Source organism: Pangasianodon hypophthalmus, chromosome 4 (genome assembly GCF_027358585.1).
Source record: "Pangasianodon hypophthalmus isolate fPanHyp1 chromosome 4, fPanHyp1.pri, whole genome shotgun sequence".
NCBI classification, from domain to species: domain Eukaryota; kingdom Metazoa; phylum Chordata; class Actinopteri; order Siluriformes; family Pangasiidae; genus Pangasianodon; species Pangasianodon hypophthalmus.
The window spans coordinates 4,844,866-4,871,161 of NC_069713.1; the positions used below are offsets into that span (position 1 = coordinate 4,844,866).

Sequence of the window (26,296 nt, forward strand, 5' to 3'; positions counted from 1 at the left end):
TGCTCAAGATAATATCATTAAACGGGACTGACAGTAAATTTATAGCCCAACTACATCTCACAAATGACACAAAATGCCTGAAACTAGCAAAAAAAAAAAAAAAAAAAAGTAAAAGATTTTTTTTTTTTTAAAAATAGGACATTTTTCTCCTTTTTCTCAGACTTTAGGGTAGCAAAAATCTTGCTCCAGTGGGCCTCTATTAGTGCTTGTAGTTCTAATTTTTTACCACTAGGTACAATAATAACTCTATGGAAGCTGAGTGGCTGTGTGGCTGCTTCCCTAAATACCCAGAAGGATCACTTCTCTGACAGAAAATATATTTTATTGTTGTGCATTTTAAACTTGGCCAGTACTTTGTTTCATTTCTTTTTGGTGGATGACCTTAAAAATGATTGAGCACTTCCTGAAGTGTCTTTATAGTGAAGAAAAAATGCAAAACCTCTTTTCCCACAGGATAAAATGCAATCTTTACCAACATCTCAGTTCAGATTTAATTTTATAGCAGGTAAAATATAGTATAATTTTTCTGAATGTGTGTACATGCAGTCCATATAAAATTACTGATATCACTGATTCAAATGGGACTAAAATCTCAAAGAGACTCTAGTAATAATTATATTATAAAACTAATCCAGTCTGAATTGGCCTGAAGTGTGTGCAGTATGGACTGGGAGGTGGAGCAGAGTGTTGGTCTGATGCTCACCCATATGCATCATGCTCTTGCCCATGCTTCTATAATAATGATGGTAATAGAAGGAGGCATGTCCATGGAATTACATTAACACTGCAGGTCATGTTTTGACATCTTTACACTGGCAGTGAGGATAATCTACACCATTTAAATTAAGTTAGAAAACAGTTAAGAATTGAGGTTCAATAATTTTGGATTCATTCATTTATTCATCTGCAGTAAGCACTTCATCCTGTTCAAAGTCACAGTCAGGCGTTGAAGAGATCAGGAGCCTAGGATCATTGACCACAGTGGGCAGAATTAATTAGACTGATTTATAAGGGTGGCACGATGCCATCTGATAGCTCCATGGTATCCAGTTCGATCCTGAGCTTGGATTACTGTCTGTGCAGATTTTGTGATGTTCTCCTCATGTCTCTTTGAGTTTCTTCCTAGCAGATACCACTAGATACCACTTTTCTCTTATCTCCCTTTCTCCTCTCCTCAGCATGTGGGGCATAACACATGAAAAAGTGTTCACTATCCCCACTGTAGGATGTCTAAGGGAATATTTTTATCATCTCCAAAGAGAGATCAATATGACCCCTAAACTGCCACTGTCCTCTTTTGTATGTGTGTGTTCAAGAGAAACAGCAAGTGTTGAAGATTTTTCAGGAAAGAGGAAGGAAGAGCAGATACAAAGTCTGTATGCATGAAAAGAGAAGTTAAAGATCTTAGATAAATTAATTCTCTCCTTCTTTCCTAGTAGTGTGATCTGACAGCAAGAAAACACAGCAAGTGTGGAGACTTTAACACACACCAAACCTCACTCCGTCAGTCAGTCATTAGAGAGACAGGATGGAGCTCAGTCCACTCCCTGTGATGCTCTGTGAGTAAATGTCCTCTTTGTGTCTTCATTAGAGTGAGTGGTGGGGTATAAAGTTGTTCATCTGCAGTCTGAATGTCCTGAGTGATGAGCTTATTGTGTGACATGTGCTGAATGTTACAGTGTGACAGTCTGTTGGTTTTATGTCCCAGTGCTAAGATGATCACACTTTAATAATAATATTTGCTACATGTTTGGTGACTTTGTGCAGTAAAGCAAAATAAAGACATTAATGAGCAGAATAGTGACTTTTGTGTTTCTTACAGGTGGTAGTTTAGATTTCCTGAATAAGAATGAATCTTGTGAGTTTGGTGTGTCTACAGTGTGCTGTTTCTATGAATAGACTGAATCATTTTCATATTTACATCATGTTCTCTGTTTCTGTTCCCTTTTTAGTGTTGGTTTCACTTACACCAGTGGCCCATGCTCAAGGTGATTTATATATAGTTTATTCCTTATACTGTGTAATTTTATTTTTATTTGTACTGGGGCTAAGAAAGTTTGTGTAGAATTTGTTACTCATTTTTTATTACCATTCACTTTGTGCTTTTGGTAAATTTACAATAATTATTTTCAGTTAAGATAAAGAGTGCTAATAAAATATCAAAAGAATGACCAACAAAACTTACTATGTGAATACATAATTTTACATGAGTTTCACTGTGGTTCTTTAGTTAGACATAAATAAACCCTCTACTTTAGAGAAGCATCAATACTGGTACTAGTATTTGTTATTGGTCCATTACAATGCTCGTTTACTCATTCTCATAAAAATGCTCCAATAACAACATACAAAGCCATGTGATACTATGTGACATTAGCTTAGAGTATGTTGTTGCACTAATGAACAGATGACACAAAACAATAATGATCTGGGTGTATATTCACAAATTATGATCAAAGCAAAGCTGATGACTGTATATATGGGTGGACATAGTAACAGGAATTCAAAAGTAAAGTCAAAATGTCTCTGAGGCCTTCTAGTGACTGGCTGCAGTACAGTTTAACCCTGTGCATTCCCATGTTCCTCAATGAGAAATGTGGCAAATTTACATCTTACTCCAATTATTTTCAGGAAAAGTGTTCTGTCATTTTTTCAAGTTGAGTTGACCCTGATATCTCCCCCAAAATCTTTCCTCATGATAAATGTGTTTTATATGAGCTATTTGGTGATAAATAAATGAGGTTGATGAGATGATTAACAGTTTTGAACATGACAGTCAAGCCTCATGAACAAAGCATTCACTTTCCAAGGCTCTCCTGATGCTTTTGACAGTTTTGTACCAAATTCATGTCCTGTTCTGCTGTAAACTCTTCTAACAGACCCTCAGCAGGGAGTTCTTTCCGGTATGTTGCTAAGCTAGCTTCTTCTCCTGATATTATAAATAGCAAACCAACGTGAGTGAATGAAGTGATGGCATAAACCAAGGCAGCTAACGCTAGTTAAATTTCATAAATTTTTGATTGACTATATGACATTAGCAAACACTCAGAGTAGCTTGTCAAGGTCAAAAGGTCTGTTTTGTGTACAAACCATCTGGATTTTCTAGATTAGTAAATACTTTTGAATATAAGGTCAGAATTTTAGATTTGAGACACAGCTCATGACATTCACAACAGCAGCGGAAAGTTTTGTTAGAGACAGAGCTGATCAGTGTGTTTAATGTCACTGTGCATAAAAATCGCTAAACATTTTACAGTTTGACTTGGAAACCTGATGGAAAGGGATGTTTTGGCTCTGATGTGCCATCTAGTGAATGTCATTGTTAAATATTTTGGATGTACATAAGATATGCAGTGAGTGTGCCGCTGCTTCTGAGGGCGCCAAGTATAATCCAGACCCCTCTGCTTCACATCAGGACATATCACACCACCCCAGAGTGGATTATTTTTTCCATAACAACAGTTCCCACTTGACTGGTAGATCAAGTCTGGATTTTTAAATAAAATGTGGGTGGTCAAGGCTTGCAAGTGCAGAAAATTCATAATGTCCATTTGGATTTGTTTACGCAAAAAGTTAGGAAAGCTTCATACTAAGTAGGAAACAAATTTCAGCGTCTGTATCAAGAACTCATACTCGGTCTGAAAAAAAAAATGGCATTGATGCATCCCTAGTTTATGTCTAATTAAATTGTTCATAGTATTGTTTAAAATGACTCTGTCCACCTCTGTACACTTGGGAATTACTTTATGTACATTTTTTTAACAATAGAATGTTTTCATAGGGAGTCCTAAAGCTGTGATATCTGTAAAGCCTGATACACACGTGTTCATTGGAGAGACTGTTACTCTCAGATGTGACGTACGAAGAGGAGGAAGCACTCAGTGGCCATACAGCTGGTTTCAAGATAATAGAAGACTCTATGAATATGGAGGCAATTCAGCCATCACAGCGCAGGAAATCATTATCCATGCTGATAAAAACTCTGACAGTGGTTACTACACCTGCAGGGGACAGTATTCAGAGATCAGTGTTGCTGTTGCACTGACTGTATCAGGTGAGTCTGTGAGTTTGTTTTTGTTCTTAAAACCTTATTAGTTTGAGATTTTGGATTTTGAGCTGTCAGTAACTGAGGTGTGTTCAGTGTTGATTTTCACTTTCCTGTGTTATAGGTGCAAATTTCTTTCACAAGAATCATCATGACTCTTGCAATATCATCTGAGATTTATATTATGTTTACAGTATAATTGTGGTGAGTCAGTATGAATAATTGTACACAGCAAACTGTTAATCAGACTGATACACCAGATTAATATGAAGTAAAAAATGATATGAAATTTTAAGAAGGCAGTAAATCTCATCTTGTCTTATGTCTGCCATTATTTGATTCATTAGAAGATGTATTGAGACCTTGGCATTACAAGGTTTTATCTGAGAATTCTGTCATTTTGAAATATTAAGCTATAATGTTTGGCGAATTTGCATTTAAAGATTTCATTCCACTTCCACTGAAAGACGCCGTGCCTCCTTCTACTAATTTATGACCTAATCTACTGATAGAAAAACATTACTACCAAATATTAAAGAATTATATGTTTACAATGGTAAATGAGTTCTTATATGATAACCAGAAACATCCACATCAGTCTCTCTCATCACCTGAGGTAAAAGTCTCTCATGGCATTTAAACACAAGCCTCATCATCATCTCTTTCCTCCACTGATCTCTGTTCATGCTAATATCAACAGGGAAATAAGACATTAAATAGGACATGTAAATATTTTATAACTTGGTCCGCTGTTGTCTGTACAGAGTGTGTAAGCGCTCGTCTCTGTTTTGATGATGATTTGACAGCTCAGGAGCATCGACGTTTTGACGGCTGGGATCTGATTATAAACTGAATTGATTAGGCTTATGTCTGTTTCACTACAGCATGTAGCTCTCTAACAACTCGATCAAATAATGAAGAAATCACACTTAGCAAGGGTTTAGACACCTTTATAAAGACTGCATTTAACACTGTGTTTGTTAAACTGGCTCATTACTCAACATGATCTTTGCAGAAAGATGTCAAGGCACAGTTAGAAAATAATCTAAATAAAAACATTTTTTTATGTCATTTCAGAAAAACTCATTTTTGTCCAAACCTGATTTTTCATCATTTTTGGCTGTTTTCCAGAATTTAGATGTAGTTACTTCTAATGGATTTTTCTGTTCTGCCTCTCGTATATGTATTCAGAAAATAGCATATTTATAACATTATATTAAAAAGAAAAAAGTCTAATTGAACCATATAATTTCAAGGGCTCGAACTGTCATGCATATGAAACTCGTTCTTCTTCACTAAAATGCTGGGATGATCCTACTTCTAAGGTCTGTTATCTGAAAATGATAATTAATGTTTCCTAGGTAGATGATTATATCCATCTACAGAATGCCTGTGGATGGATCCATAATATAGCAATCTGACATCAGCAAACACAGTGTTTTTTCACTACAATCCAATCATGAATTTTGTTATATAGAAAATATACTGAATACAAGCCGTGTAAGAAAATATACAATAAATGTACAACATAGATTTTGTATCAAGGTTAAACATATTTTATTCTGCCATGATCATATGTTAAAGCACAGTGAATCTACTGCTTATGTTGTAAAGTGAAAAGCAGCTCTGACACCTTCATCATTTCATACCAACAGCAAAACCCAAACCGACTGTGAGAGTGAATCCTCAGAGCTCCGTCTACACTGGAGACACCATCACTCTGAGCTGTGAGCTGCAGCAGTCGACTGGATGGGAGTTTCTCTTCTACAAAAATTATCAGCACTTACAGCCTTTGAGCAGTGAAACTGTATCCACCAACACACAACATGTGACAGTCGATAACGCAGGAGAAGCAGAGTATCAGTGTATAGCACGCAGGTATAACGTGGGTGCAGGCACATACTACTACACAAAGTACAGTGATCCAGTCAGGATTACAGCAGGTACGTCATGATTTTTTACTTTTTTAAAATTAAGATGGGTTTTTTTTACTTATTTTAACAGGTTTGAAATTAAGATGAGTGTGAATAAAAATGTTGCATAATTATTGCAATTCCATGTTACTGTATAATTTTATATTTATAAAATTATAAATATGTTCTATAATTTTTCTAATAATCTTGAAATAAGTTTAAAAAACTGTCATTTGTGGCCAGTGAAGTCTAACAAGGCTAAGTAAAGTAAGGAAACAGTTGAGTGTGTGTTTATCAGGGAGAGATTCACTCTCATATGTGAGACACAGATTAGTAGACACAAGTGTTAAAACTTATTTAGCAAAAAAATGACCACTATAAACTGTAAATAAACACATTCCTAATCTCTTATAAAGGTGTTTATACCTGTATGGAAACAGAGAAGTGCAGAAATACTCATTATATCATTATACCACATAACTGTTGAATTCTGGATTCTGATTGGTCAAAAGGTGTTGATTAATTTTCTATAACAGCCGCTGTGACAGTGAACTCATTCTAATGTTATTGTTTCTCTAGTTACAGCTGATTCAGAGGGACTTGTATGGAGGAGGTTTCACATATTCTAAGCCTGATAATAAAGAGATTAAAAACATGTTATTTAACAAAACAAAACCAAAAAAAAAATGTATTCATGCGTTGAGGTCTTCTGTAAGGAGACGTTTAATTTAATTTAATTTATGGAAGGAGTCTCCAGTGTCAGCAATTTGTTACAGTCAGAGGCAAAGATTTAAGATAGGTTTAAGTTTTCCAACACGTCATAAGGACAGAGAAGTTTACACTTTGCAGTTAACATGATAAGCTGTTTTTTATTTTGTTTTGTTTTTTGCCTTATAACAAAAAGAGAGAAACAAATAAGGCTGGTGAGGAAATGCCTATTTATAGCTGTTATAATGCAGGTAATAACAGTAACTCCACTTCATCACACCACCTCATCACTCGTTGTTTTATTCCTCACTTGTATACGTGCAATATACAGTCTGTCTGAAACTAGAAGTCTCAAATATGAGAAATGTAGGAAATCATCTTCACTTGATTACAGTGTAAATACAACATAGATTGTACAATAAATAAAAAATAGTTATGAATATATGGAAATATGTGGTAAATAATATATATGTACACACACACACACACACATACACACACACACACACACACACATATATATATATATAATGGCAGAAGAGCTGATGAGAGTTAAGCACAAATTCACTGTAATGAAAAAGTATATTTAATGTGTTTAAATGAAAATAGTGCACCTGTACCTGGGCCAAGATCTAATCCATCCATCCATTTTCCATACCACTTATTCTACACAACGCATTGCAGGGCACAATCACGCACACCCATTCACACACTACAGACAAACTGTAAATGCCAAACAGCCTACAATGCATGTCTTTGGCCTGGGGGAGGAATCCAGAGTACCCAGAGGAAACCCCTGAATCACGGGGAGAACATGCAAACTCAGCACACACAGGGCGGAGACAGTATGTGAACCCCCAACCCCAAAGGTGCGAGGCAACAGTGCTAACCTCTAAGCCACCGTGACCCCCCTAAGATCTAATGTTAATCAAAATCTTTCATTTCAGTTAACTTTTCCAAGTGAGATTGGTATAAGATCTGTTGAGTATCATTGAAACCATTTTAATAATGAAGGCTGCATTTTTGTGAAATCACTTTATTTAGTTGTAAATATGACTTAAACTCAGATGTGTAGTTGCACTCACCTAACGTCTTAGTGTAATTAGTAATTAGTAATTATTTCTAACTATTCCTTACTGTTTAGTTCATCTTTTGTAGTAATTCTGTTGTGCTGTAACTATGTAAAATAAATCTCTCTGAATCATAATTATGTGGTCTATAAGGACTACAGCCTACATTAGCCAGTTCAGTTTGGAAACTCTAGGAGGTTATAATCTTGCTGATTTTTAGGAGAATGCAGAAATGTTCAGACAGCGGTGAACAATTTGTGTAGGATCCATAAAATAGCACTCTAACATCAGCAAACACTTCAATCCAATCTTTTTTTTTTTTTTTACACTTAAATCCAATCATGAATTTTGTTATATAGAAAATATATTGAATACCAGCTGTGTAAGAAAATATACAATTCTAATAAATGTGCAACATAGATTTTGGATCAAATGTTAAACTTATTTTATTCTGCCATGATCATATGTTAAAGCACAGTGAATCTACTGCTTATGTTGTAAAGTGAAAAGCAGCTCTGACACCTTCATCATTTCATACCAACAGCAAAACCCAAACCGACTGTGAGAGTGAATCCTCAGAGCTCCGTCTACACTGGAGACACCATCACTCTGAGCTGTGAGCTGCAGCAGTCGACTGGATGGGAGTTTCTCTGGTACAAAAATTATCAGCAGTTACAGCTTCTGAAGAGTGAACAAGCACACACACAAGTGACAGCCGATAATGCAGGAGAAACAGTGTACCAGTGTCGCGCACGCTGGAGAAACTACAACTACTACTACACAGAGCTCAGTGATCCTGTCAAGATTACAGTGAGAGGTACGTCATGATTTTTTACTTTTTTTAACAGGTTTGAAGTCAGGATGGGTGTGAATAAAAATATTGCATAATTACTGCAATTCCATGTTCTTCTATAATCTTTTAAATAATCTTGAAATACGTTTAAAAAAGTATTTGTCAAGTCAAAGTATTCAGAGGTAAAGCTGTAGCTTTAAGTTTAAAGCTATTCAGAGGGAACCACATTATAATATACAGTATATTAATCTGGTTACATTTGCATAACTAAACGCCTGAACTCCATAAAGTATTGTAAAGTCATATTCATTTAGCTGAATAGAACAATTTCATGAAATATGGTAGAAGAGGTGATGAGGGTTAAGCACAAATTCACTCAATGAAAAAAATATATATATTGAATCTGTTTAAATAAAAATAGTACACCTGTACCTGGGCCAAGATCTAATCTTAATCATAATTTTTCATTTCATTTAACTTTTGCAAATTCTTCCAAATTATTGTTGGTATGTGATCTGTTTAGTCATATTTAAACTCTTTTAATAATGAAGGCTTTATCTTTGTGAAATCAGTTTATTTATTTAGTTTATTTTCAGTAAACAAATCACTTTATTTAGTTGTATATATGACGTAAACTCAGATGTGTAGTTGCACTCACCTAATGTCTTATTGTAATTAGTAATTATTTCTAAATATTCCTTACTGTTTAGTTGGTCTTTTGTAGTTATTCTGTTACGCTGTAACCAGGACTGTGTTAAATAAAGTGTTTCTCTAAGAAATCATAACTGCTGACAAATCACTTTGGAATTAACACAAAACGGAACTGATCACATTACAGTCACCACTTATTGTAGGCTCTCGCTCACTTTTTTTTTTTTTTTTTGGTTACACAACCCTGTTTTGCTTTCTTTTACCAGCAACAGAATCATGAGTGTGTAAGAATTAATCATAATGTATGTGGTCCATAAAGACTACAGCCTACATTATCCAGTTCAGTTTGGAAACAGATGATACCTGTTAATAAATGCATTTAAAAAAAATAAGTTTATACTAACAGATTTTGTTGTTAATAAAAAAAAATTCTTTGGAAATTAGATGACTGATTTGATAAAAAGGAACTGGAGCATTTTTTCCACAGTTCATAAATCATACATAAATAAATCTTCATACATGCATGAGGACTAATTCATCATGACAGATTAGATGCTATATTATTTTTCTACAGCAAGACCTAAACCAGTGGCATCCATAAATCCTGATAAACAGGTGTTCAGTGGAGACGCCGTCACTCTGAGATGTGACATACAGGATGAAGGTGTCTCTAGCTGGCAGTACAGCTGGTATAAAGATGATTAATAATATAATAATAATAAGTTTATTTTATATAGCGCCTTTCTGCAGACTCAAGGTCACTTTACAATATGAAAGTAGATAAACATGACAGCAGACAAAGCACAAAAGGAAATAAACAAGAAATCCATGGCATGAATCAGATCATACAGTCAGAGATCAGAAAAACAAGAAAGAAAAAGATGTGTCTTAAGGTGGGTTTTGAAATCCTGTAATGAAGAAAGATCACATATGTTTTTGGGAAGAGAATTCCAGAGTGTGGGGGCTGAGATACAAAACGCTCGTCCACCAAATGATGCGTGGAAGCCAGTGTGTGATTCACACAGTCCTGTCAGTAGTAAACAGGTGTACAGGATCAGTGGTGTTGAAGTGACCCACACAGGTAAATACACCTGTAGAGGAGCAGAGAGAGGAGGCTCACGCTCCTCACACTTCAGTGATGCTGTTACACTGACTGTATCAGGTGAATGTATGAGGGTTTTTAAGGACACATGAAAATGTGCAGTTAGACTTTCATTCAAAAGCTTATTACTGTGTATTAAAAACATCTACAAATTAATCATTTTGTATTTCCTGTGTAACAGAGAGACCACGGGCAGCACTGAGTGTATCTCCACAGAGCTGGCTGACTGAAGGAGACTCAGTAACTCTAAGCTGTGAGGTTACAGACTCCTCTACAGACTGGACATTCAGCTGGTACACAACTGTTCCCTACAGAGACGGCTTAACTCAAATAAAAAATAATCGTGGCTATAGCATGTATGTGGAGCTCCTCTCAGACAGCAGCAGAGGATCTGGAGGCTCCTACACTCTCAGTCCTGCTGCTCTTCATCACACAGGAGTTTATATGTGCAGAGGAGAGAGAGGAGAACCAGCCTTTCACACACAGTACAGCAATCCACAGCCACTATGGATCACTGGTGAGGAAAATTAACTGTTGGGTTTAGGTTAAATAGAGTAGGATGTGGATGTGTGAATGTAAGAAGTGGTTCATCCAACATTTATTTATTAATATGTATAAGGCAGTTAAATGCACCTACATGTCGGTAGAGTTCTCTTTACGACACTGGTGACAAAAGCCATGTGCTGTCTTTTTGTGCTGTCTCCGCCCCTCATCCAGTCATTGGTTTACTTTCCTTAAAACAAAGACAACTAAGGAGATGATAAAGGATTAAGGATCTATGGGCAGGAGAATTTTATTATAAAAGCCAGAAAGCCAGAGCAGGTCAACATTAGAGATGTAACTGAATATGAATATATTATTTGGAATAAACAGATAATATATTCTAAACATGTACTGTACAAAGAATATGTTAATGGGAGGCACAATATTCTTGGGTTGTTTTGTTTGTTTTCAGAAAGCTTGCCAGAAAGACAAGATCATGCCTACTTCAGGTTTAAACATGAATACAAACACATATTTTAGGAGTTCTACACACAGGATATGAAATATGCGGATGAATTGTCGGCAGTGGTGCGTAAAATTGTCTGATCATCCGTCACTTTGGCCTGTACATTTCTCGCACAAGTAGAGCTTACAAAACTAGATATGTAAATTTGCATTGTTTAGTTGTACTCGTTCCACCCTCAGTGTTCATGATTACCACTGGCTGTACAAACATTAAACATCACTTTGAAAGTGGAAGCAAAGAAAAAGCAAAAACCCAGAATTGTGAAATTGGCTAATTGTCTGTTGCGTTCATAAAATAACTCCCACCTAACAGCTTTTCATACAATGAAAGTAAATGGTGACTAAGGCTGATATTCTGCCTGACATCTCCTTTTGTGTTCCACTGAAGAAAGAAAGTCATACGGCTTGAGGATGAGTAAATAATGACAGAATTTTCATTTTTGGATGAACGATCCATTTAAATAAGTGCATACATGCAAGGTATTACATGTACAGGGAAAGGATTGATGTGTTTTTATGTAAGATTGAATAGTTGAGTGTTTTAAACGTATTCGAATTTAATGAATGCATGAGTGCAGATGACTTTTTATGATTACTTTAAAATAAAAATTTAAAAAAAAAACATTTTGTTTATATCAATTATATCATTTAAAACATATCATTGGCCGGTAAAAACAAAAATCAAATTACCAGCGGTAATTTACTGGCAGGTGGAGGAACAAGTTCATTTCAGACCCTGACTACACAGTTGCAGATACAGATGATGTCATTATGTTACACTGTTAGTAAACACAATACAAATAGCAGAGCTGTAAAACAGGCAAGGGTCAAACACAGTAAAGTACAATATAAGATACCAGAGGGAAAATCGAAAAGAGTAATCAAATGCAAAGGCTCTAAACATGGGAATGGCAATCACCAACTAAACATGGCTCTGAACTATACTCTCTACCTGGCAGCTACCCCAATAACTGCTATGTCCATATATGGTATAAGCTTATCTGCTGAATACTATGTCATAGTTGTTATGTTTACGTTCACGTATTATATCAGTATTCTTTTGGACTAACTATTATATCTTACACTTTCACACTAAAACTGTGTACTAGTCGGTGCTGCACTGTCTCTTACTGTGCCTATTATCCTGTTTTAGTAGTTATTGTACTGTCTTTGCTGTTTGCACGTTTGCACGTGCACTTTATGTCATATTGTGTAGTCTCATGTTGTCCTGTGTTTTTTGTAGCACCATGGTCCTGGAGGAACGTTGTTTCATCTCACTGTGTACTGTACTAGCCGTATATGGTTGAAATCACAATAAAGCCACTTGACTTGACCTACGCATTGTGCAAACGCATGTGCTGGCGTGATGTAATCTACAATGAGGAAGTGACCAGAAGGTGGTGTGCTAGAGCCAGGCTAATACTGAGATGACAGTGACCTCTGGTGGTCATGTGATGTTGATGTGATGCCCTGATTGTGTGCAGCTATTCCTAGTTTCACCTCAAACACTTTTTGTATTTATACCCTCTGTGTTGCCCTGTGAGTCTTTGCCACTTTTTGTGCCAAGACTTTCCTGTGTACCTAGTCCCAATTTTGATTTTTGTTTCTTGGTTTTGACCTTTGATTTTTTGCAGCATTTATGATTATGGATTATCCTGTTTTAAACCTGTCTGTGTTATGACCCATGCTATGAACTGTGGCTTTGATTACCTGAATAATAAACATAATTTCTTGTATCCTCTTTGTATTGCATATTGCACTTATTCTTATTTACATGGATTTCTTCTCTGTGTTTAAGGTGAATCTCCTCCATTCTCTCTGATCATCAATCCCAACAGAACTCAACACTTTAGTCATGACTCTCTCTCACTGAGCTGTGAAGACCAGAGTAACTCTACTGGACGGACAGTGAGACGATGCACACACAGTGAGAGAGTGTTAGATTGTTCATGGTGGGGATCAGTTACAGGATCTACATGTAAAATCAGCTTCCTCTCCACATCACACACTGGAGTTTACTGGTGTGAGTCTGAATCTGGAGAAAACAGTAATCTTGTCAATATCACAGTGCATGGTGAGTCTTCATGTAGTGTGTTTACTGTTAAAGGAAAAGGGAAATGTTTCATTACAGAATATTCAGAACACCAAGAGTTTCCAACTGGGAAAAACTGTTCAAGAAGACGCAGACCTCTTTTTTTCTCAGTACATTACCTGTAATTTCTATTCTGTAATTCTGAGTATGGATATGTATATGCCATTTTTTTTCCAGACGGAGTACAAGTACGAGTACATGCTTACTGATACTCATACTGATAATGATAACAAAGTGAATAATTTACTGAGTATTAATTAATCAGGGATGTCATAAAACATTTTATTTCTCTCTGTTTATGTTGATTGCTGCTGTGTGCAGATAACTCACTGTGCATAGTTTATGTTGAATATGCTGTAGTATTTAAATAGTGTCTGTAAAAATGAGTGCAAACTGCTGTGAATTTCATCTTCACTCACAAGCAAAGTGTTGACTGTGCGGAGCGAGGGGGAAAGGAAGTGCACATGGCTCAGTGCTCAGTGCTGTCATGTGTGACAGTTTCTCTGCACACTCTCGTCACTGCTCCACTCTTGTGAAATCTTTGTGTGCACAATCCATGGCACCTTGAGCTCATTTTTAATGGCCATGTTCGCTGACACTGCTCTGTGCTCTCAGATGGGCCACCCTCACACTCTCTATTAAACATAACGTTTCAGCAGCATAATGTGTTTATCAGGTTACTCGTATTGCAGGAAGATGCTGCAGTTTCTCCTCTTGATATTTTCACAGAGCCCAGTTTGCAGTCTGCTTTACTTTGATCATTAATCATGAAATACTTCCAGATCACTTTCATTTTGTGTCGTCTGTTCATTAGCATGACAACATACACTAGGCTTATGTCACATAGTAGCACATCAGAGGCTGGTATCAAAGTTTTTTTTGTTTGTTTGTTTTTTTCACAATTACATAAGAATGACCATCGTACCTGATACCACTTCCAATGCATTCATAATTCAGACTGTTGAGACTCCACAGGTTTTAAGTTATATTTAGATAAGTTAGAGATAACATTTATTTATATTGTAAATATGATTTTCTGTGTTCTAGATGGTGATGTGATCCTGGAGAGTCCTGTCCATCCTGTGACTGAGGGACATCCTCTGACTCTACGCTGTTTATATCGCAACACAAAGCCCTTAAACCTCCGAGCTGATTTCTATAAAGATGGATCAGTTCTCCAGACACAGACTACAGGAGAGATGATCATCCAAACTGTCTCAAAGTCAGATGAAGGTTTCTACCACTGTAAACACCCAGAGAGAGGAGAGTCACTGAAAAGCTGGCTCTCAGTCAGACGTGAGAAACCTTGTGAGAATTTCTTTTTATTTGATTCTCTTTTTAATAACACAGTTTATATGGACAGTGTTTAAATGCTTAAATTCTGCTCTCTTTCTAGCCTCAGTTTCAGATTCTGGATCAGGTGGTGGAACAGCAGGAGCGGCTGTGGGTTTGGGATTTTTGTTCATCGCTTTGCTGATCTTAATGATCCTGCTGTGGTCCTACAAAAGAAAAAAAGGTCTGATAACTGCTTTAGCTATGTTATGTAGAATATATTCAGAATTTCCAAAGAGTAAAGCAAATTTGGATGTATCACATAATTGTGGAAAAATAACCAAAGTTTACTTGATGACTTTTTTCAGTTAATGTCTGCAAATTATCTGTAATGAGAATATGTGTATATTGAATTCTTTTAAATAAAAATAATACACAAAACCTGCTACTAGCTTTAATCTTATTTGTAAGATTTTTTTTGTTTGTTTGTTTTTGTTATTCATTTCAGTTAACTTTTGCAAATTCTTCATTATTTTGGGTGGGAGTTATACTGAACCTGGTTTAATAAAGAAATTTGTGTTTTTATCATTTTCTTAAGTCGTAAATATAACTTTACTACATGTTTTGCAGTTCAGACGTGTAGTTACACTCATCTAAATACATATTTTTATTAGAATTAAATCCATAGTTAATATTTGTTGATCTTTTGTAGTCATTTTGTTTATTATGCTGTAATCAGTTCTGTGTAAAATAAAATGTTTCTGTAACTATTTACACCCTGTTCAGATGTAGAATCTGTCTCCCTCTACAGGAAAGCAGCAGAAAACCAATCAGACATCAGAGCAGAATCAGAGCCGGTCAGGAGCTGAAGACTCTCAGTCAGGACACACAACACTTCAGGCTGGTCAGACACTGTCTCAATGACTTTATTTCTACATTTATTAATAGAAAGTTACATCTTTCTTTGAAATTCATTGTAAAATTATCATTCAGTAAATTCATTTGATTTGTTTGAAATCTATTTTGTAGCTTTTACAACAAATTCAGAACTCTTCATTCTGTTTTCAGTAGAAAGTGAACACATTTATGCCACTGTGGATCAGGCAGATACGAGTGGAACAGGTAGCTTTATTTCCTCTTGCATTAGGAGATTTAACTATATATTAACTCTATACAGTAAAGTACAGAAGTGTCTTGTAGTGATTAACACACTACTGTGTTCAGGTGAAGCTGCAGCTGAGAGTGAAGCCACTTACTCTCAGGTCACGAAGAAAAAGAAGACAAATCGGAAGAATGGTAGAGAATTTTTAATGCTAGGACATTTCATGGATTTATTAAAAAACAAAATCAGCAAGTAACACTTGAAATCTTCAGCACATTCAGTCATTTAATACATAAACATCCAAGCATCTAAGGTCATAAGCTGGAATTTTCTAACAGATCAGACAAAACAATTCCCTCACAGGCTCCATTAAAAGCAGGCATGTGTTCTACATAGCACTAATCATAAACAGTTATCATACATTGAAAAGATACCACATGCTGAATGATAAAGGAAGCTGAAGGAAATAAACTCTAGAGTTTAAAGATCTACTCTAAAAAAGCAGCTAGAGTTCAGTGAGCTTTTGGCAGCAGACTGATAATGACTTATGTTTATGTTTATGAGTTATGACTGATGTATTACAAGGCTAAAGATCATTGGGATGGTTTTGTTCTCTGCTACTGCAGGTGCTGATGCTGAACCTGGTGTTAGTGATGTGACTTATGCTGAGATTCAACTAAAACCAATGAAAAAAGCTAAAAGAATGAAAGGTAGAGTAAAATAAAGAAAAATTTATTTTGTATCATGGATCACCTGCACCCTACTCTTGTTTTATGTAATGAATAAAACACTATGTGTTGTGCTGTTACTGGGGAAAAGAGCAGGGTAGTGTGAAGTAGTGGAGTTTTCATTTTCCTATTACAGCACATCCCAAATATTTTATTCCCCTTATATCACAGCAATTTTTAGAGACTACATGTTTTAATTAATTATAGATTGACACATCATATTTTTTTTTATTAATTTATAGTTACATTCCATGTTGTGAAAGTAAATTAATCAAGAACTTGTTTCTTGCCTCCAACTAGAGAAATCCAGTATGGGTGATGATATTGTCTACTCAGAGCTGCACCAGAACATTGAGGTAAGACTCAGGACATTTGTAAAGTTTAAAGGACAATCCAAACACCATGAAGTAAGAAATATGTTTAAAGGTGCATTGGGTAGGATTTTGCCACAAGCAGTTACAAGGTGACCTACAAACACATTAAAATGATCATGTTTTCTCCTTGACCCTCATATCCACGTACACAAAACCCTGCCTCTCAAAATCTGTGGTGGCCGGAAGAGTTCATCCATGTTAGTGTTGTAGCTGTCTAGACAAATTTAAGTCATCTTATCTTATGGTCAGTTAATTAGGTATGAACATGCAAAATACTAACAAGCCTAATATCTTACTGATTTCTTGCTGTGATCATTGCTCCAAACTGTTTAGTTTTGCAATATCATTGATGGCAATATCAGGAGAAATGTATTTCTAACCATATTAATGCAAGCTTTTTCTCTCTCTGCAGTGAGCCATGTGTCTTTTTACACTGATGAAGCTACAGTCATCAGACAGATAACTGGAGAACCGTGAATCGTGTTTGTCTTCTGTTTTTCCTAAAATGCTCAGCTGTTGAACTTTTAAATTGCTATATTCTAAGCTTGGATGATGCCAAACCTGGCAGCTGCTCTGAGAACTTGCTCACATCATGCATTCACTGATGTACCCTGAAGATATGTGTAAATAACAGAAGATCAGGTCATGGATCAAGTCATTTTGAGGAGTCTAATGCCCCACCCCCCAACACTCAGCTTCCTTGCCCTTATCGGGATGACATCCCGGGAGAGTGTGATCTTGCCTAAGAGGCTTTACTGATCAAAGAAGTTCTTCACTCATATGCTCCTTGTTTTCTGAGGTACAACCCCAGTAAACCAGAGAAGGCGGAGAACTCTGGAATAGTGTTTCAATCTCTGCGATCTCTATGCAATCTCTGTGCAATCTCTATATGTGTTTTTAAATCCAGATTTTTTTATGAAGTTACTTGTTAGTCATAGTCCATATTTATCTTGTTAAATATACTTCATGGTTAGTAGTAGCATATATTTATAATTAAGTCATTACAGTTTTTCACAATTACTAACAGGCAGTCTTTGGTTCCAAGTGTACTTTTTAGGAATTTGTTAGAATAACAGTGCTTTATGTGGAACAAACAATAGAATGAACTGCAGTGAGTTTGGGTGTAAACAATTATCACCCCTGGTGAGTAAACTGATATACAGTATAAAGTATATAGTATACACTATATGGTCAAAAGTTTGTGGACACCTGACCATCACACCCATATGTGGTTCTTCTCCAAACTGTTGCCACAAAGTTTGAAGCACACAATTGTATGGGATATCTTTGTATGCTGTAGCATTACAATTTCCTTTCACTGGAACTAAGGGGTCTAGTCCAAATCGGTTTCAGCATGACAGTCCCCCTGTGCACAAAGTGAGCTCCATGAAGCTATGGTTTGCCAAAGTTGGAGTGGAAGAAATCGAGTGACCTGCACAGAACACTGACCTCAACCCCACTGAACACCTTTGGGATGAGCAGGAATGCAGACTACACACCAGGCCTCCTCGCTCGACATCAGTGCCTGACCTCACTAATGCTCTTGTGGCTGAATGAACACAAATCCCCACAGCCACGCTCCAAAATCTAGTGGAAAGCCTTCCCAGAAGAGTGGAGGTTATTATAACAACAAAGGGGGAATAAATCTGGAAAGGGACGTTCAACAAGCATATACGGGTGTAATGGTCAGGTGTCCCAATACTTTTGTCCATATAGTGCATATTTGGGTTGGAGATATTCTGATGAAACTAACATCAAGATCCAAGCCATTTTTGAGCATATAAATATGCAAAATCTTTATTTAAAGAATTTTGGGTATTGCTTTAATGATGCAATTTATATCACAAAATAGCTTTAAAATTACTCTGTATAGCTCGCAATGAGATCACAACACAAACTCTGGGTTTTGCTCAGCAAATTGCTTACTTATTTAATAATGCATTTACCCATGTAGTTAATGGGCAATTATTATTATTTCCTCTCTTTTTTCATTATCCTTTTATATTAACATTTTCATCTGTCCATTTTAAAGTTGGTAGTATTTTCAATTTATGTATTAAATAAAATCATTTAACTAATTAATCAAGTAATGTCACTTGTTACACACAGGTCTACTTCAGTACTTAGAATACTGAACTTAGTACTGAACTTTTGTACTTAGAATATTTTCTCATCCATTTCAAAACCAATCTATGAATGTTAAGATCATAGATCATAAAATCAGATCATACACAAAAGTTGTATAAAAGTGGCCCTTGATTGAGTGACAGCCCAAGAACCTGTGGAGAATTTTAAAATGACCATTTCCCAATGCAGCATCATCACAAATGGAAGCTCTCCAATAAATATTCAAAAAATGAACATCAAACAACATTTTTTTTCCATACAATAAAAGCTGGTAACATCTTTGTTAAAAAAAAAAAAGTGAACCATCGTTTTAGTAGTTTTGTTTAATTGTTTTCCTCATTAGCAAGGATATGATTAGCAAGTTTATTTTGCAATTATCATTAACTATCAGCAAACAGAAACCATCATAATTGCACAAATTGCTTATAACTTATAACTTATGACCAAAGACTAAGATTGACAAGCTAAATTTCCTTCCTAATGAGGCAAATTAAACAGTGAGGTGCCTATGGAAGCTCATTTCCATCAGGTAGAAAAGAAAAAAAAATTATTTGTTTTTGACAGCAACAGTATTTCTAAATTTTGACTTATTATCTCAAACATTTGATATATGATATGTCTATGCAAATAATTAACAGTTATGAGATAAGTCAGAATTTTGAGAGAATAAGTACAAATTTTGACATTCTGTTGCTGCCAAAAATAAACCAAAATAAGTTATACCATAATTTTTTTTCCTACCTTGCAGAAATAGGCTTCCATATTGTGGACCTACTAGGTGATCAAGATTCATGTTTCTTCTACCTTTTAAAGCAAGATTATTCCCATGGAAAAGACATGTGGTTGCTGCTTTACAGCTCTCAGGTTCACAGGCCTATCATGAGCTCTGGTTACTGTCTGTGTGGAGTTTCTGTGCATGTTCTCCCCTGTGTCTGCATGGGTTTCCTCTGGGTTCTCCAGTTTCCTCCCACCTCCTCTAAACATGTCATTTGGCCTGGCAATCTGGCTATGCTAGATTTGCTAGATTCCCTTTTCTTTGAAATTCCCCATTTGTGGTTTTCCTAAGAATCAGTTTACATGGCACCAGTTTCACTTTGAACTTTTTTAAACACACATTAGAGGGAGAGGATGTAGCTCAGTCCACTCCCTGTGATGCTCTGTGAAAATGCACTGTTAACACAGTTAACAATGAAGGTTTAATCTCTTTAAACTCTGCTCTTAACATTGACTTGTACAAGAAAATCAGGATTCTTATGCAATATTACAGGATACTTTTAAGAAGTCCAGGCTGGAGACAAATTCCTCTATTTTAGAAATCTAAGTCACCTTCTTTCGGGGCATGCTGCATTTTGGTGGCCCAAGACATTTTAATTTCTTAAACAGTGCTCTGAATACTGGTTCAAGAAAAGTGGGTATTTTATGCAACAGTATACGATCCATTTAAGAGTGAAAAAGGGTAAAAAAAAATCCCAATTTGTCCTAACAACCAAAATGAAAGCACGTAAAAACACATTTGCAAGCGCTATAGCTAATCATGCATTCCAATGCTGTTTTCCCAACACATGGCAAAAAGAATAATGAGTGCCCTCTACAGGCGCAATGTCATATCTGCAATATTTTAGGCTGGAATTTCAGGACTGTAAAATCACAGGAGAGAAAAGGGGGAGTAGAGCTATGAGTTTATCATATACATGGTGTGGAAACACATTTAGAATTGCAGAAATGCTCACTATAAAACATTGTAACTATGTAACAAAACTATGTAAAAATTAAAAATGTACAGTCTGAAACCAGAGAACTCAAATGTTCACTATAATAAAATCTTATGGAAACTTGAGCATAAATACTATGTAGATTTACATAAGAAAATAAATAATAATAAATAAATAAAACAAGTTACAATACTAACAATGTAAATATTAATTATAACATGTGGCACACAGATTGTAATTTGGTTACATGTGTCTGACTAAACACCTCAACCCTATAACCTGCTGTTCACAGCTGAATAAAACTATTTCATAATGTACTGTAGAATAGGTAATGAGGGCGAAGCACAAATAAAATATATTTAATGCATATAAATAAAAAATATCACAAAATATGCCATTGGCCCTATCTTCTAGAGATCAGAGAACTAGCCTGTCACCCTCGTGTGTTGAAATGTTTAATGTAGACATGTAAATGAAATATAAAATATCAAATTAACACAGCATGTAGTTTTAGAGATGTTTATGTAACATTTACGGAACGAGTCTCCAGTGTCAGTGCTTTGTAGCAGTCAGTAAGTTTCGCACAACTGGAAACTCTTCATAGAAAACTGTCCACAAGGGTGCATAATTAATTAGACGGGTTTTATAAGGGGTGTATGGTGGTGGAGTGGGTAGTGTTGCTACCTCAGAGTTCCTGGATCGATTCTGGGGAGTGTTGCATGTTCCGCCCGTGTCCATGTCGGGTTCCTCCAGCTTTTTGAAAACATGCAGGTTGGTGAATTGGTTACTCCGAATTACCCCTAGGTGCGAATGTGTGTGAATGTACTGTATGTGTGCATGATCTCCTGCAATGGACTCATCCAGCACTCCTGAGATATGCTCAATATTCTTCGCACCCATGACTAGGATAAAGCGGCTACTGAATTTGACTGAATGATTTTTTTTTAATAGATAACAGCACAGTTCCTTCATTTTTAGTTGCCTCTTGTGTGAGAAAGAATATCGCTTGCATCTACTGATCCTCCTGTGCAAACCTACATTGCACAGGAGGATCAGTAGGTCCAGGTCACAGGTCCAGGTTTCAGGTTGTACACAGGACTAATCATAATCATAATTATTAATTGTGAATATGTTCAACACATTTACAGACAGATCTGGAAGTATTTGGACAATGAGTTTTTGTGATTTTGCCTTTATACACTACCACAATGGATTTGAAATAAAACAATCAAGATGTAATCGACGTGTAGACTTTCAGCTTTATTTTAAGAGGTTCCACAAAAATATGGCATTTACCATTTAACAATTACTGCCGTTTTAAGCAACGTACTTCCATTTTCAGGGGCTCAAAGGTATTTGGACAATTGACTGACAAGAAGTTAATTGACCAGGTGTGGTCCATTCCCTCGTTACTTCAAGACAAATGAAGCAGATAAAAGGTCTGGAGTTGATATCAGGTATTGAGTTTGGCATTTGGCAGCTGTTCGACTGGAGCTACCAATATGAAGTCCAAGGAGATCTCAATGCCAGTGAAGGAGGCCATCATTAGGCTGAAAAAACAACATAAATCTATGTTTATGTTGAGATGTTGAGAGATAGCAAAAACCTTAGGTATGGCCAAATCAACAGTTGGGTAGATTCTTAAAAAGAAAGAAAGCGCTGGTGAGCTCAACAACATCAAAAGGCCTGGAAGACCACAGAAGACAACTGAAGTGGTGGATCGCAGAATCCTTTCCTTCAAACCCCTTCACAACATCAACAGAAGTCAAAAATACTCTGGAGAAGGTAGGAGTATCATTGTCAAAATCTACAATCAAGAGATGCCTTCATGAATGTAAATACAGAGGGTTTACAACGAGGTGCACTGGTAACATTCAAGAACAGGAAAGCCAGATTAGACTTTGCCAGAAAACATCTAAAAAAATCATCCTCCCATGTTCTGGAATAAGATTCTTTGGACTGATGAAACCAAGATTAACTTGTACCAGAATGATGGGAAGAGAAAAGTATGGCAAAAAAAAGGAACAGCTCATGATCCAAAATGTAACACATCATATGTCAAACATGGTGGAGACAGTGTTATGGCATGGGCATCTACGGCTGCCAATGGAACAGGCTCACTGGTGTTTATTGATGATGTGACTGCTGACAGAAGTAGCAAGATTCTGAGGTGTATAGGGCTATACTCTCTGTTCACATTTGGCCAAATGCTACAAAACTGATAGGACGCTGCTTCACAGTGCAGGTGGATAATGACCCTAAACATACTGCGAAAGCAACTCAAGGCTTTTTGAAGGCAAAGAAATGGAATATTCTTCAATGGCCAAGTCAGTCGCCTGATCTTAACCCAACAGAGCATGCTTTTCACTTACTGAAGACAAGACTGAAGACAGAAAGACCCACAAACAAGCAGCAACGTAAGGTGGCTGCAGTGAAGGCCTGGCAAAGGCCTGGCAAAGCATCTCCAGGGAGGAAACTCAGAATTTGAGTTTTGAGAACATGGGCTCCAGACGTCAGGCAGTCATTGACTGCAAAGGATTTTCATCCAAGTATTAAAATTATGGTTATATTTACAATTATGTCACTTTGTCCAAATACCTTTGAGCCCCTGAAAATGGAGGTACTTTGCTGAAAATGGCTGTAATTCCTAAATGGTAAATGCCATATTTTTGTGCAACCTCTTAAAATAAAGCTGAAAGTCTACACTTCTATCACATCTTGATTGTTTATTTCAAATCCATTGTGGTGTATAAAGGCAAAATCACAAAAACTCCGCCATTGTCCAAATACTTCCGGACCTGACTGTATATTATCATACATCTGAATTAAATATAGTTTACATACCTACATACATACCTAATAAAACTGAATGAAATGAACATGAGTAAATTCATACAGATCCTGTAATAGAAAGAATAATTACTTTTCATCTCTCACATCACACCATGAAGGACAAATTACATTCACTTAATGTACAATAGCTACTGAATATAACACTGAGAGAGAGAGAGAGAGGGAGAGAGAGCACTTTACTGATCCCCAAAGGGAAAGTTGGGGTCACAACAGCCACAGCACAAGAGCAAAAGGGAGCTCTCCAAGTTATTTACAGACTAAGATTCCTGTACAGATTAACTGTATGAAACATGTTACAAGTTGGCAGGCCTAAAAGTATACATTAGACCTGTGTGATGAGCAGTTGTGGAAGTGATTGTGGAAGTAAAAATATACAGTAATTGTAAGTAAAGTCATAAGTAAAGTGGCATTGCGTGTGTAAGAATGTGCAGTGACCCTATGTAAAATTTGTTGTGCATTATGCAGTGTAGTAGTTGGGTATGCAAAATCAGTAGACATGTCCATTGTCTCCAATGTCCACATACACTATATTACCAAAAGTATTCGGTCACCCATCCAAATGTTCAGTATCAGGTGTCCTAATCACTTGGCCTGGCCACAGGTGTATAAAATCAAGCACTTAGGCATGCAGACTGTTTTTACAAACATTTGTGAAAGAATGGGCCGCTCTCAGGAGCTCAGTGAATTCCAGCGTGGAACTGTCATAGGATGCCACCTGTGCAACAAATCCAGTCGTGAAATTTCCTCGCTCCTAAATATTCCACAGTCAACTGTCAGCTTTATCATAACAAAATGGAAGAGTTTGGGAACAACAGCAACTCAGCCACGAAGTGGTAGGCCACGTAAACTGACGGAGAGGGGTCAGCGGATGCTGAAGCGCATAGTGCAAAGAGGTCGTCGACTTTCTTCACAGTCAATTGCTACAGAGCTCCAAACTTCATGTGACCTTCAGATTAGCCCAAGTACAGTACGCAGAGAGCTTCATGGAAAGGGTTTCCATGGCCGAGCAGCTGCATCCAAGCCACACATCACCAAGTGCAATGCAAAGCGTCGGATGCAGTGGTGTAAAGCACGCCGCCACTGGACTCTAGAGCAGTGGAGACGCGTTCTCTGGAGTGATAAATCACGCTTTTCCATCTGGCAATCTGATGGACGAGTCTGGGTTTGGAGGTTGCCAGGAGAACGGTACATTTCGGACTGCATTGTGCCGAGTGTGAAATTTGGTGGAGGAGGAATTATGGTGTGGGGTTGTTTTTCAGGAGTTGGGCTTGGCCCCTTAGTTCCAGTGAAAGGAACTTTGAATGCTTCAGGATACCAAAACATTTTGGACAATTCCATGCTCCCAACCTTGTGGGAACAGTTTGGAGCAGGCCCCTTCCTCTTCCAACATGACTGTGCACCATTGCACAAAGCAAGGTCCATAAAGACATGGATGACAGAGTCTGGTGTGGATGAACTTGACTGGCCTGCACAGAGTCCTGACCTGAACCCGATAGAACACCTTTGGGATGAATTAGAGCGGAGACTGAGAGCCAGGCCTTCTCGACCAACATCAGTGTGTGACCTGACCAATGCGCTTTTGGAAGAATGGTCAAAAATTCCTATAAACACACTCCTCAACCTTGTGGACAGCCTTCCCAGAAGAGTTGAAGCTGTAATAGCTGCAAAAGGTGGACCGACATCATATTGAAATCTATGGGTTAGGAATGGGATGGCACTTAAGTTCATATGTGAGTCAAGGCAGGTGACCAAATACTTTTGGTAATATAGTGTAACTCTCCGACCTCGTTGTTGACTCACTGTAGGGTCAAATATCAGTGGACAAAAATGACTTCTTGGCAACCTTTGTAAAAATGACTACCTTTCCTTGTTACAGCGAAGCTGCTGTAGTCTACTGGAGAAGAAGCTCTGCTGTTTAGCCAATGTGGCATGGAGGAGGTGTTTGCTATTGTCTATGATCCTTTCAATTATGTCCATCATCCACCTTTCCACCACCATCTTCAGGGTGTCGAGTTTGCAGCTTTCCTGATTAGCTTATTCAGCTTCTTTGCATTGCCAGCTCCGATGCTGCTTCCCCAACTGATTGCAGCAAAGAATATTGTACTTGCAACCACAGACTGGTAGAAGGTCTCCAGCAATTTGGTACATACATTGAAGGATCTGAGTTTTCCTTAGGAAGTAGAGTCTGCTTTTACTCTTCTTGTAGACTAGCTCGCTGTTGGTCCTCCAGTCCAGACTGTTGTTGAGGTGGATACCAAGGTATTTATAATTGCTGACCACCATGACTTCTTCTCCCTTGGCTGGGATGCTATCTTCTTCCTCCTAAAGTCCACCACCAACTCCTTGGTCTTGAACATGTTGAGTAGCAGTTTGTTGTTTTCACACCACTCCACAAATCTGTCCACCACCATCCTGTACTCTGCCTCCTGCCCATCCTTAATACATCCTACCACTGCAGACTCATTAGAGAACCTCTGCAAGTGGCATGACTCAGTGTTGTATTGGAAGTCCAAGGTGTAAAGTGTGAACAGGAATGGAAACAGAACAGTCCCTTGCATTGCTCCTGTACTACTCACTACCCATTCAGACATGATGCTACCCAATCTAACAAACTGGGGCCTGTCAGACAGGTAGTCCATTATCCATCATATAGTGGCCCTGTCCACCTGCATTGTCAGCAGTTTATCCCATAGCAGAAGAGGCATTGTATAGTATTGAAGGCATGTGAGAAATCAAAGAACATGAT

The 26,296-nt window shown here is 37.1% G+C and overlaps 1 protein-coding gene across 3 annotated transcripts; it reads left to right on the forward strand.

Moving 5' to 3' along the window:
- Positions 1-1,442: 1,442 nt before the first annotated feature.
- LOC113547238 (leukocyte immunoglobulin-like receptor subfamily B member 2) lies at positions 1,443-18,888 on the forward strand. Of its 3 annotated transcripts, none has more exons than XM_053233322.1 (15): positions 1,443-1,559; positions 1,953-1,988; positions 3,782-4,054; positions 5,701-5,988; positions 8,281-8,553; positions 10,464-10,799; positions 13,089-13,364; positions 14,430-14,690; positions 14,779-14,898; positions 15,466-15,558; positions 15,723-15,776; positions 15,879-15,950; positions 16,383-16,466; positions 16,785-16,840; positions 17,271-18,888. In XM_053233322.1, exons 1-15 carry the CDS (start codon positions 1,529-1,531, stop codon positions 17,271-17,273), a joined length of 2,256 nt encoding a protein of 751 aa, XP_053089297.1. In that variant the 5' UTR covers positions 1,443-1,528; the 3' UTR covers positions 17,274-18,888. The 3 variants fall into 3 exon arrangements, with proteins under 3 accessions (XP_053089297.1, XP_053089298.1, XP_053089299.1); XM_053233323.1 differs by having other exon boundaries at positions 15,726-15,776; XM_053233324.1 differs by lacking the exon at positions 3,782-4,054.
- Positions 18,889-26,296: the final 7,408 nt, after the last annotated feature.

What these genes read in the sequence shown, in the direction of transcription:
- LOC113547238 (XM_053233322.1), top strand. Translation starts at nt 1,529, where the DNA reads ATGGAGCTCAGTCCACTCCCTGTGATGCTCT. An exon ending in TGTCAAGATTACAGTGAGAG is followed by an intron (nt 8,554 to 10,463) that starts GTACGTCATGAT and finishes CCTGTGTAACAG; the next exon opens with AGAGACCACGGGCAGCACTG. An exon ending in GGCAGATACGAGTGGAACAG is followed by an intron (nt 15,777 to 15,878) that starts GTAGCTTTATTT and finishes TACTGTGTTCAG; the next exon opens with GTGAAGCTGCAGCTGAGAGT.